General features: G+C 57.0%; 1 protein-coding gene across 1 annotated transcript; it reads right to left on the bottom strand.

Annotated features, from left to right (window-relative positions):
* Positions 1-3799: 3799 nt before the first annotated feature.
* On the bottom strand, positions 3800-12313 carry CETN2 (centrin 2). Its single transcript, XM_056108728.1, has 5 exons — positions 12237-12313; positions 10813-10971; positions 10513-10641; positions 5516-5653; positions 3800-4339 (listed from the first exon to the last, which is right to left on the bottom strand). The coding sequence occupies exons 1-5, from the start codon at positions 12237-12239 to the stop codon at positions 4250-4252; spliced, it is 519 nt and encodes a 172-aa protein (XP_055964703.1). The 5' UTR covers positions 12240-12313; the 3' UTR covers positions 3800-4249.
* Between the last annotated feature and the right edge of the window lie 146 nt (positions 12314-12459).

The following is a 12459-nucleotide window of genomic DNA, read 5'->3' as shown; positions in this document are numbered from 1 at the left end:
AACCACCCCAGCCTCTGACTAACTGGCCTAATGTTGCTGTCACCTTAACCAACAGCTCAGTGTTGGGAGCAACCCGCGAGACCACTGATGGCTGCACAGGGGTCCCTAAAGTGCAGACAGTCCTTGCCTGCTTGTCTATTCTCTGAGGCAGGTGCCAACCACTCTGCTTGTGATAAACTGATAAACGGCTGCAGCTAGGTATGGAGGGGGGTGTCCCTGGCTGTGTTCTCTGGAGAGGTGAGTGGCAAGCACGAGTGACTTATCTGGCTGAGGGTGACATGCTCCCATGTCTCTCAGGAGGCAACAGTCCATGTGCATTTCTGCCCATCTGTGCCCAGTGGGCCGCCCAGGCCAGCAGCTCATCCGGAAAGGGCACAACACAAGCTGCCTCCTTCTTTCAGCTGCTCCGTGCCCCTTGCAAGAGTCTGAGCGTGGCCCCACAGACGCCAAGAGCCATAAGACTGTCAGTTCCTAAAGCATCATGGCCAGGGCGTGACTTCTCCAGCCCCCAGCAGCCGCCACCGGGCGACACCTGCACATCTCTAGTCAAGCCCTGCAAGGAGGGAGCCCCGTTCTCTGGCCCCCAGCCACCCCGTACCACAATCCAGATCAGCCTCATAAGGCCCATCCTGTCGAACCTGCCTCAGCCCCTCCCCTGAGCCTCACGCCAAGCCCAGGTTTCCCCTTGGGGCCCTCCCTACTCCCTGGGATCTTCCTGCTGTATCTGCACTAGGAGTGACCTCCCCGGCCATCGCTCTGGCGCACTCAGGAGGGCTGAGCCCTGCTCCCTCTCTCTCCCCATCTCTGACGTCCCCCTCATCCCAAGGGGCACTGCCTCTGGCTGCGCAAACCACTCCCCCACATCTCTTTCCTCTCCTTCCAGCTGTCCCACAGACAAGGCCAGCAACAAGGCTCTCCCCTCCCGTCCACTGCCTGTACCAGCTGGTCAGTGTCCCCTGCGGCCACTCCGCTGCAGTCCCACATCTGAAAACTGCCAGCCCGCCACAGAACGGTTGTGCGGGCTCCAGGGTAATGACAATGACACTGGGCTGGAGGAGATAAGGCATTTCCAGGGTGACAGCACTGACTTCTGGCAGCGCTGGCAAAAGGGGTCACAAGGGGAAAGCAGTTTAGAAGCGCTGCTCCTAGAAGCCCCTCTACAGCAGACCCCCGCGGTGGGCCCTCAACGACAGTTCCCCACAGGCTCTGGCCAGATCCTCCTAAAAGACAGCAATGTGCTTCCGTGACATCCTCCCAAAAACGCTACCAACTCGACACAGGAGTCAGTAATCAGAAGCGTTCCACAGACACACATAAACCCCAGGTGTGGTACATGCCAATCGCTCCAAAGCAATGAGGCTGAGGAGAGACACTCTGGGGCGTTGTGCTGTTTTTGTCGGGCCCAAAGTCCAGGCTTCTGTGTCAGCACTGATTTGAACCCAGATTCTGAGGCTGGTACAACTCTTCCTGTGGCGGCAGGACCCTGGGGCCAGATTCCCCCCATTTCCCTCTGCCCCGGAAGAAGTGGCATCCTGAGAACCCAGCTCTGAACTGGTGCCGGCCTCTCTTGCTCCCACCCTTTCCTCTATGACCTAGCTTCTTCAATTGTGGGTGCCATGATCCTTTGGGGGTGCCAAGACACTGAATGTGGTGGGGGGGTGACAAAAACTTCCACAGTAAAAGGTTGCAGCGCTGACTTCACAATCAACCACATGGTGAGTCTGAGGGACTTCTGGCAGCGCTGGCAAAAGGGGTCACGAGGGGAAAGCAGTTAAGAAGCGCTGCTCCGTTGGGGCTGGAACAATAGCACAGCGGGTAGGGCATTTGCTTTGCACGCGGCTGACCCGGGTTCAATTCCCAGCATCCCATATGGTCCCCTGAGCACCGCCAGGGATGATTCCTGAGCACAGAGCCAGGAGTAACCCCTGTACATTGCCGGGTGTGGCCCAAAGAGCAAAAAAAAGAAGCACTGCTCCGAGAAGCCCCTCTACAGCAGATCCCCATGGTGGGCCCTCAGCGACAGTTCCCCACAGGCACTCACCAGGCCGGGTGGAATTCGGTTCACCTCAGCAGCTGGGAGTGCAAAGGGGCAGGTCTCTGCTGAGAGACGTGCCCTGGGCCAGCCCGTGGCTTGCTCCCATTGCAGCTGTGGGCGACTGAGGAGTCCATCTCGGACACTTCCCCCTGACCGGGACCTCAATAGGTCTCATCTCTGTGACAGGCCCCAGGGAGGCCCAAGAGGGAGCAGCTGCACTGGCCCCTCACTCTCCTCAGCCCCACAGCAAAATCCCAAGACAAAGCCAAGCACAGCAGCTGGCCACAGAGGGAGACTCAGCCAGCTGGTGCTCTCACATTTTTTCCCAAGCTCAAATGACTTTTCCTTTTCAGCCTCTCATGGTGCCACAACTATTTATAGGGCTTCATGTAGGCTATGGCAACAGGGAAACTACTAGTTTATAAACTAAGGGGCTCCTAAACAAGAAACAAATCATGTCAACAGCAAAGGATGATTTTGCTTTCTGTCCATAGGCAGTCAAGAGTTCGGATCACCATGCTGCCTTCAACACAAACGTTTAGAATAGTTTCTCACCCAACGCCGCATGGTCCCCAGTGGGCCCCCTGGGATATTCTAAGTGCTACAGGTGAAAATCATGTAAATGGGGGGTCACTACACAAGACTGGGGGGGCACTGTTGGCATAGATATGGGGAAAAGGGAATCCCATCCACCCCTGGTGGGAATGTTGACTGGTCTGACTTTTAGGAAAATAAAGTGACACTCTCATAAGCCTAGGAATTGATGGGGTCTGAGGGCACAGAGGGTTAGACACTTGCCTTGCAAGTTGCTGAGCCTGGTCTGATCCTCAGGACCAGCTGTGGCTCTGGAGCACCGTGCCAGGAGTACGCCTTGAGCACCACCAAATATAGGCCAAAACAAACCACCGAGCTTCCATATGCTCCAGCAATTCCGTTTCTTGGCATCTATCCCACGAGTCCAAAAATTTTATTCCAAAAAGCCATCTACACTCCTATGTCCATTACAGCACCTGCGTCCAAGGCCTCTGGCTGGGTTCACTATAGTGCAAATTCCTCATGGACTACTCACCTGGTTGCAAGACAAAAGCATGCTATTTGCTGCTACGGGGATGCATCCGGAGAGGATTATGCCGAGTGAAGTTAGCCAGAAGGAGAGGGAAGACACAGAATGAATGACCCCTCACAAATGTAGGATGTAAGGAAATACAGTAAGGGAATAAAAAGTCACCCAAAGCAACAGAAAATGAGAACTTGTCAACAGACATGAGCTCACCAAGGAGGCGGGCTAGGTGGGGTGTCTGGTGAGAGGGTACAGTTCTGTACGCATGAAACCCCATCATTAACAGGATTGCAAATCATGGCTCCTCAAATTGAAATAAATGAAAAGACCCGGGGCCACCTAGTAAGACGGAGGAAGAAGCAGGGCAGGGAGAGAGCCACGGTCAGGGAAGGCTGAGGATGGCTGATACCTACAACAGTTTCTCCAACGGGATGCTGCTGCCTCTGCCCACTCCCAGGGGGACACTGCAGCTATTCAGGGGATGGGGCTAGTTTTAGATAAGGTTGGGGGCACTTTGTATTCAATTACTTAAAGAAGGGGACTGGGTGATTTTTTTCCTGAATAGGAGGCAGTAGACCAAGTTAAGTTTGGCCACCTGTGGTTGGCACGATGGTGAACGGGTGGTTTTCAACCTGCCCATAGCTAAAACCCATCGGTCTCGAGAATGAACCGAGACTAAAGAACTCATCCTTTGAGAGTAAAAGCTCAAAATAAGGAATTTATTTTAAGACATAACAAAATAGCACAAATACACATCCAAATGCAAGTGAGAGTTTTAGAAAAGAGAAAGCTCAGGTGTCAATCAAACGGGATCCATCAGAGACAGCCCTGCCTGGGGCATGTGGGCACATGTGCTTGTCCCAAAACCCTTCTGTGGCTGGCCACAAGTGGAATGCATGGAGGAGGGGGGCAAGACCGGCAGGGAAGTACAAGCTCTGAGGCCCTTTCCTCCTCTCTACTGTGCTCTCCCCTAATGTGCCTTAGACAACTGAAGTGGTCAGAGCCTCTGACAGAGAACGAGCTAAGCAAACGTTCCGCAGCGGCTCCAGTTAGCTGGGAAGGTCAGAGGTGAGTTTGTGTTGTGGAGCGTTTCACGCAGGGCAGGTTCGAAGCTAGAGGTGTGTGTGCTTGCAGTGGAGACGGACAGACTGGTCTCAGTAAAGGCTGGTCTTCTTCATGATGCGCAGAAACTCCTGCTCACTCACCTCTCCATCTCCATCTCGATCGGCTTCATCAATCATTTCCTGCATGACGGGAAAAATCCAGGTCAGACAAACTCAGAAGCAGAACAAAAATGTGGTCCCTCAGTAGGCTTTGATCATGGTACATGAAATGAAAAGTGAGTCTGCCCCATCTCTTCCCCTCCAAATGGAGACAGAGATTAGACGCAAGGGAGCAAAAGGGGCATGCTAGAGAGAGAATCTGGAAGCGAGGAAGTTCCTTTGCACGCGGCTGGTGACCCCGGTTCTGACTCCGTTCCACAGGTAGTTCCCAGAGTGCTGCTGTGTGCAGCCCAAGCCACCACCTGACGAAAACCAAAGCGGGCTGGCCTGAGGGTTGTGGCCAGGAGGATGCGACAATCCTGCTCTTCAAGCAGCCACTCTTATGCCCTCTTGGCTTTAATCGGACCAAGACAATCTTACCAACACTTTTCTACTAGCAAAGAGCCCAGATCCCCAGCGGGACAGAGATGGTCAGTGGAGGCTGTGTAGTGCAGTGTCCCTGACCCCATGCCCATTCCATCATTACCACCCGGAAATTACTCCCTGGGGAAGAGAAGGGGACCTCTCTGCCACTTTCTTGATATGTGCTACTCGTTCTGAATGTTCATTGCCTGTTCCCCTGCTGTGCATGCCCACCTGTCCCCTCATAAATATGTGTGAATCCCCCCCTAGAACACCCCTAAATAAGTGTAGCCTGTCACATTATGCTTACTCCACTCGGCAAAAATCCAGACCCGTCGGCTTCAGCGGCACAGTGCCTCTCTGGTGAGTGTGAGGGCCCCAACTTCAATCCCCAACATCGCCACACAGATGCCAAGCGCTCTCCTGGGGACACCTCCAATGCTCAGGGTGGCAAACGAGGGCACAGCTTCTGGCAGACAGATGCTGAGTCTGAGTGGAAGCACTGCAGCCAAGTGGGTGACGCTCGGCCAGCACAACAGCCAAGGGGCCTAGGTTTTTCATTCAAAAGCAGCTACTGAGACTCCAAATCCCCACCCACCCCACCCCAAATGCTTGCCTTATCACTGCTGTGATCGGGGGCCATGAGTGACAGATAGCCGCGGCACACCCAGTACAGACGTGCCCCGCACTTTCACGCACTCAGAGGGGCCCAAAACCCAACATGGTGAGTACAGTTGTGCAATGTGCGTCCTCCGGGAGCAGGAAGGAGAGACCCCAGAGCCAGCCTGGACCAACCTGCAGCTCCTCGTCAGGGAGGTTCTCGCCCAACTCCTCGGCCACGCGTTTGAGATTTTTGAACGAGATCTTCCCAGTTTCATCATCGTCGAAGAGCTTGAACGCTTTCAGGATTTCCTCTCTGGTATCTTTCTCAGACTGAAGGAGGAGCACATGACAGAGTGAGGAGGGAAACGCCACGCTCCCCCGCCCGGTTTCTGTGAGGGCTCTCAGAACATAGGCCCGAGTGACAGACCAGACTCCTTGGAGCAGCAAAGGAGGACAAGCTCAGGGGCTGCGGCCGGACCGTAAAGGCTGCGCTCCGTGCACGGTACTCAGAGCAGAGAAACGGAGGCGGAGCCAGAGCAAAGAGTGGTGCAACCGAGGGTGGTGTGCTGGTCGTGTTCCTTGCCGGAGGCCCAACGGCAAGCCTAGCAGTTGCGTTTGCAGTAAGGCAAGTGCCCACTGAGCTCCCACGGCCAGGACGCCACCCCAAATACACAAGGGTGTGCAAACACAGAGAGGGCCAGGCCGCACCCCCACTGTCACTGGGCCACTGGCCCCCGCTGACCTTTTCCTTCTGTGTTTCAAATTGCAATTTCATCAGTGATGCGAACCCCAAGTCTACATCCCCTACCCTCAACACAACAGCAGCCGCCAGGCTCCTTTGCACAAAGTGATCTCTTACCTGTGTGGGCCAACAGGTATAGTGTGAACCCTGGGGAGCTATGTGAGCCCTGGGGGCATGTGGGTCCAGTGTGCTGTGTGAGCCTAGAGGTGCAGTGTGAACCCAGGGGTGCAGTGTTATTCACGGGTACAGTGTGAGCCCCATGGTGCAGTGTGAGCCAAAGGCTAAAGTGTTAGTTTTGGGTACAGGGTGAGCCCAGGGGAGCAGTGTGGATCCAGAGGTGCTTGTGGGCCCAGGGATGTGGTGTGATCTTAGGTGTAAGGTGTGGGCCCAGCAGTGTGTGGTCCCAGAGGTGCTGTGTTAGCCCAGGGGTGCAGAGTGAGTCTTGGGTGTATTGTGAGCCTACGGGTGCTGTGTGAGTCTAGGAGTACAGTGTGAATCTTGTGTGCAGTGTGAGCAAAAAGGTGCTGTGTGAGCTCAGGGGTGAAGAGTGAGTCTTGGGTGCAGTGTGAGCCCAGAGGTGCGGTGTGAGTCTTGGGTGGAATGTGAGTCCAGGGGTGTTGTACTAGCCCACAGGTGCAGGGTGAGTCTAGAGTGCAGTGTGAGTACCGGGGTGCTGTGTCAGTCTAGTGTTGAACTGTTGGTCTTGGGTGCAGGGTGAGCCCCGGGGTGCAGAGTGAGACTGGGATGCAGTGTGAGCGTCCATGGGTGCTGTGTGAGCCGACAGGTGCATAGTGAAACTTAAGTACAGTGTGAGCCCAAGGGTGTTTTGTGAGCCTCGGAGTGAAGTGTTAGCCCTGCGTGCAGGTTGAGCCCAGGGGTGCTGTGCTAGCACAGGGGTGCAAGGTGAGACTTGGGTGCTTGTATGCCCAAGGGTGCGTGTGAGCCCATGGGTGCTATGTATGTCTTGGGGTGCAGAGTGAGACTTGAGTGCAGCGTGTGCCCAAGGGTGTGTGAGCGTTGGGGAGCAGCAGCATGAGACTTGGGTGCAGTGTGAGCCAAAGCGTGTGTGTGAGTTCAGGGTTGCAATGCGAATCTTGGGTGCAGGGTGACCCCATGGGTGCTCTATGAGCCTTGGAGTGCCTTGCGAACATGGGGTGCCATATGCGACTTGGGTGCAGCATGAACCCAAGCGTGTGTGTGTGAGCCCAGGGATGCAATGAGTCTTGGGTGCGGAGTGATCCCAGGGGTGCAGGGGTGCAGTGTGAGCCTTAGGGGTGCAGTGTGAGACTTGGATGCAGTGTGAGTCCAAGCGTGTGTGTGAACCGAGGGGTGCAGTGTGAGTCTTGGGTCGTGTCTGCCCAGGGGTGTGGTGTTAGCCCTTGTGTGCAGTGTGAGCCCAGGGTGGTGTGTGAGCCTAGGGTGCAGAGGAAGACTTGGGTGCAGTGTGAACCCAAGGGTGTGTGTGAGCCCTGGCATGCTGTGTAAGCCTAGGTTTGCAGTGTGAATTTTCAGTGCAGTGTGAGCCCAGGGATGCTATTAGCCCACAGGTGCAGTGTGAGCCCAGGGGTGCTGTGCTAGCCCACAGGTGCAGGGTGAGTCGAGGGTGTAGTGTGAGCCTAGAAGTGCAGTGAGTGTTGAATGCAGTGTGAGCCAAGGGTGCCTTGTAATCAAGTGTTAAAGTGTTAGTCTTGGGTGCAGTGTGTGCCCAAGTGTGTGAGCCATGGGGTGCATAGTGAGACTTGTGTACAGTGTCAGCCCAGGAGTGATGTGAGCACCCAGGGTTCTGTGTGAGCCTAGGGATGCAGCGTGAAACTTGAGTGCAGTGTGAGCCCAAGCATGTGTATGAGACCAGGGTGAGTCTTGGGTGCAGTTGGGCCCTGGGTACTGTGGGTGCAGTCTTGAGTGCAGGCTTGCTGTGTTAGCCCAGGGTGCAGAGGTAGTCTTGGATGCATGTGAGCACTGGGTGCTGTGTGAGCCTAGGGATGTAGAGTGAGACGTGGGTGCAGTGGTGAGCCCAAAACTGTGTGTGCCCAGGGGTGCTCTGAGTCTTGGGTGCAGTGTTAAGTCCAAAGGTGTGTGTGAGCCTAGGGGTGCTATAAGATTTGTGAGTTCAGTGTGTGCCCAGGATTGCTGTGTTAGCCCAGAGGTGCAGTGTGAGACTTGGGTGGAGTGAACCCAGGAGTGCTGTGTGAGCCTAGAGTTGCAGTGTTAGTCATGGGTGCAGTGTTAGCTCGTGGGTGCTGTGTCAGTCTAGGGGTGCAGTGTAAGACTTAGATGCAGTGTGAGCACAGGGTTGTTTTGTGAGCCTAGAAGTGCATTGTGAGTCTTGGGTACAGTGTGAGCCCAGGGGTGAAGTGTTAGTCTTGGGTGCGCAGCGTGAGCCTAGGGGTGCAGTGTGGGATCTGGGTGCAGTGTGAGTCCAAGGGTGTGTTTGAGCCATGGGTGCTGTGTGAGTCTTGGGGTGCACAGTAAGACTTGTGTACAGTGTGAACTCAGGGTTCTGGGTGAGCTTAGGAGTGAAGTGTGAGTTTTGGGTGCAGTGTGAACTCAGGTGTAGTGTGAGTCTTTGGGTGCAGAGTGAGACTTGGGTGCAGTGTGAGTCCAGAGGTTCAGAGTGAATCTTGGGTGCTGTGTGAACCTACAGGTACAGAGTGAGCCTTGGGTACAGAGTGAGCCTTGAGTGCAGTGTGAGCCCAGGATGCTCTGTGAGCCTAGGGATGCAGTGTGACTTGAATGCAGTGTGAGCCCAATCATGTTGTGTGAGACCAGGCGTGCAATGTGAACCCAAGCTTGCTCTGTCAGCCCAGGGGTGTAGAGTTAGTCTTGGGTTCATGTGAGTCCTGGGTGCTGTGTGAACCTAAAGGTTCAGAGTGAGACGTGGGTGCAATGTGAGCCCAAGAGTGTGTGAGCCTAGAGGTGCAGCAAGATTCGTGGAGCAGTGCGAGGCCAGGGTGCTGTGTGGGCCCAGAGGTGTTGTGTGAGCCAAGGGGTGCAGTGTGAGTCTTGGGTGCAGGGCGAGCCCAGGCGTGCAGAGTGAGACTTGGGTGCAGTTTGTGCCCAAGTGTATGTGTGAGCCAAGGTACTGTGAGCTTTGGGGTCCAGAGTGAGATTTGGGTAGTGTCAGCCCAGGGGTGACGTGTGAGCTGAGGAGTGAAGTGTTAGTCTTGGGTGCAGGGTGAACCCAGGGGTGCAGTGTGAGCCTAGGTGTGTAGTGTGAGAGACTTGGGTGCAGTGTTAGCTCTGGGGTACTGTATGAGCCTAGGAGCGAAGTGTTAGTCCTACATGCAGGCTGTGTGAGCCCAGAGTTGTGTGTGGGCCCGGGGGTACAGTGTGAGGCCAGGGCTGTGTGTTGTACCGGAGATGCAGTGTGAGCCCAAGAATGTAGTAAGATCCCAGGGTCAAGGAATTTGGTGCAGGCCCAGGGGCCATGTTGGCACAGGCATAAAAAGTGACCCTTTTGGGGCTGGAGAGATAGCACAGTGGGTAGGGCGTTTGCCTTACACACGGCCGACCTGGATTCAACTCCCAGCATCCCATATGGTCCCCTGAGCACTGCCAGGAGTAACTCCTGAGTGCAGAGCCAGGAGGAACCCCTGTGCATTTCCGGGTGTGACCCAAAAAGAAAAAAAATAAAAGTGACCCTTTTGCAGTTCCTGGTGGTCAGTACTGGAGGCCTCTGACACCCTTAGAAGCCCAAAGGCTGTCCCAGCAACGCCCTGGTAAGCTGAGCCCGACCTGAACATCCCGAGCAGTTACTCCTGAAGGGGCTAGGGACAGCAAGCCGAGGGCATGATGGAACAGGAATCGCTCCAGTGCCTCATGCAGAGAGAAGCACACGTGTGAGCTGTCGTGAGAATAGAGCAGAGCGGGTGCGGGTGGCCTGCACCATCAGCCTAAAATCACACGATCCCTAGGGCAGCGGGGACCCCGGGAAGGAGGTAGGAGGCGAGGCAAGAGCACCGGGTCAGGAGGCCTCAGGCCTCTCTGGGGACAGAGAAGAACTGGAGCGACATCTTACCGTGTCTTCCGCCCCTTCAGGTGCTAGGAAAGGGGCGCACTGAAGCGCGGTGGCGACAAACACAGCTGCCAAGGCCCCAGGCCGGGGCTTGCCAAATTCCCAAACGGGGGACAAGAGAACGCAAACGGTGGAGTCTACCCAAACACATGGCCTTCCCTTATTCGGGGTGCTGCCGGGCTCCCCACAGCCTGTGCGCCTCGCCCTGACAGAGCAGGTGCAGGAGAGCAGAGTCCTTCCACCCCTGGACCCTGGGGCTCTGTGGCCTTTCAGAGTCCTCGAGAACCTATGCGCCTAAGCTCTCGGCCAGAAATTCTAAGCGTGACAGTGGGAATCTCCAGCCTTTACTGATTTTTCTCGATGGCACTTTCTGTCCTGATTCTAATCCCACCCAATTGGCGGCAAAGAGGCCGGCTGACTTAGCCAACTCACCATTTTCTGAGTCATGACAGTCAAAAAGTCACTAAAGTTCATCTTGCCAGTCCCTTCCTTATCGATTTCGCTTATCATTTTCTTGATCTCTTCTTTCTTGGGTTCAAAGCCAAGGGCCCGCATTGCCACCTGCAACAGAAACAGGTTGTGTGGATAAGCTCGGGTGCACCCAGTGGGGCTGCAGGCCGGCAAGCCCGATCCTGCGCGCACTGCTGAGGTGAGGCGAGTCGGGCACCCAGTGGTGGGCGTCAACCCATTACAGAGGGGAAGAGCGGGACCGGGCCGGGGACTGGGACTTGCCTTGAGCTCCTTGACATCTATGGTGCCGGTTCCGTCGGCATCGAAGAGATCAAAGGCTTCACGGACCTCCTGGATCTGCTCCTCCGTGAGCTCTGGCTTCGGACTCACCCTCTTCCTCTGCGCAGAAGACGCCATGCTCGCCTTCTTTACACTTGAGGCCTTCAGGCACGCCACAAACATAGAAGCAGACTTCTGGAACACAGCTCACATGGTACGTGCCAGTCCCGCCCCTCCGCCAAGCCAGTGCCCAGGCTTCTCTCGGGCACCCCGCCCTCCCTCCTCTTGCTGCTGCCAGGGGCAGCGCCGACCACTGCCTTCTGGACACCTCTCAAGGGAAATCGTCCCCCAGGACAGCTCATCAGGAGGCTGACTGCGACTGACAGTCATCAGCTCGCCCAGAACTGGGGGACTTGAGTCCTGAAATGCCCACTGGCCGTGGCTCCCCCCAAAGTACTCTCACATGAAACTCCATCCCGAAAGCCCCGTCAAATACACCTTAAAGGAGTGGACCAGCTGGGGGTGGAAATTGGTGCCAAGAGGCAATTACAGTGTGAGAGGGTGTAGGGACGTTAAGCAGGGCGGAGGAGGGGGGGTGCCCAGAGTAAGGAAGGCCAGGGGTGGGGGTTTGGAGGGGTGGGGAGCTAAGGAAGGTGCGGAGTGGATAGGGAAGGTGTGGAGAGCCTAAGGAAGTCGCCAGAGCTAAGGAGGACAGGAGGTGGAGGTGGGGGCCAGGGAAGGGGGGGGGGGACTAGGGAAGGGTGGAGGGCTAGGGAAGGCTGGAGAGTGAGAGGCTAAGGAAGGTGGGGGTGGGGCTAGGGAAGGTGGGGATTGGCTAGGGAGGGGAACTAGGGAAGGGTGGGGTGGAGGACTAGGGAGAGGGGATGGGGATGGGGCCTAGGGGGGTTAAGGGGTGGAGAGCTAGGGAAGGCGGGGAATAAGGGCCTAAGGAGGGCTGGGGTGGGGTCTAGGGAAGGCCCGGGGTGGGGGACTGTGGAGGACTGGAATGGGGGGGTTGGGGAGGCCTGGGACAGGGGGCTGGGGAGGCCCAGGACGGGAGGCTGGGGAGGCCCGAGGCGGGGGCTGGGGAGGCCCAGGATGAGGGGGCTTGGGAGCCCGAGGCGGGGGCTGGGGAGGCCCGGGATGGGGGGCTGGGGAGGCCCAGGATGAGGGGGCTTGGGAGCCCGAGGCAGGGGCTGGGGAGGCCCGAGGTGGGGGCTAGGGAGGCCGCGGGGAGCCCAGGGGCGGGAGGAACGGATGGCGGGCGCGGCAGGGCGTCGGGCGACTCTACCCAGGCCTTCCGGGCGCTGCGGACGCAGGGCAGAAGCGGCACCCTGAACGCTGACGTGCGCAGTAGACGCGGCGGGTCGCCTGAGGCCTGGGAACTGTTCGGCCCGCGCGCGCGCCTCCCAGCAGCTGCCACTCACCATCGCTACCGGACGGCGCCGCCCGTTGTCACGGCAACGACGTCCACTCGGACTCAGCACCGTCCCGCCCCTCAGCCCCTGACCCGGCTCCCCATTGGCCAGTCCTTCGCCCTCACGTCTTCTCATTGGTCGAGCGTGGCGTGGTCGAGGCTGACCCGGACGGGGGCGGTGCGCCGGCGGTCCAGGCCCGAGCTCATTGGGCGGCGTCACGGCGCCGGCGCAC

This window comes from Sorex fumeus, unplaced genomic scaffold (assembly GCF_029834395.1).
Source record: "Sorex fumeus unplaced genomic scaffold, SorFum_2.1 ptg000232l, whole genome shotgun sequence".
NCBI lineage: Eukaryota > Metazoa > Chordata > Mammalia > Eulipotyphla > Soricidae > Sorex > Sorex fumeus.
This window is presented reverse-complemented; position numbering and strand designations above follow the sequence as displayed.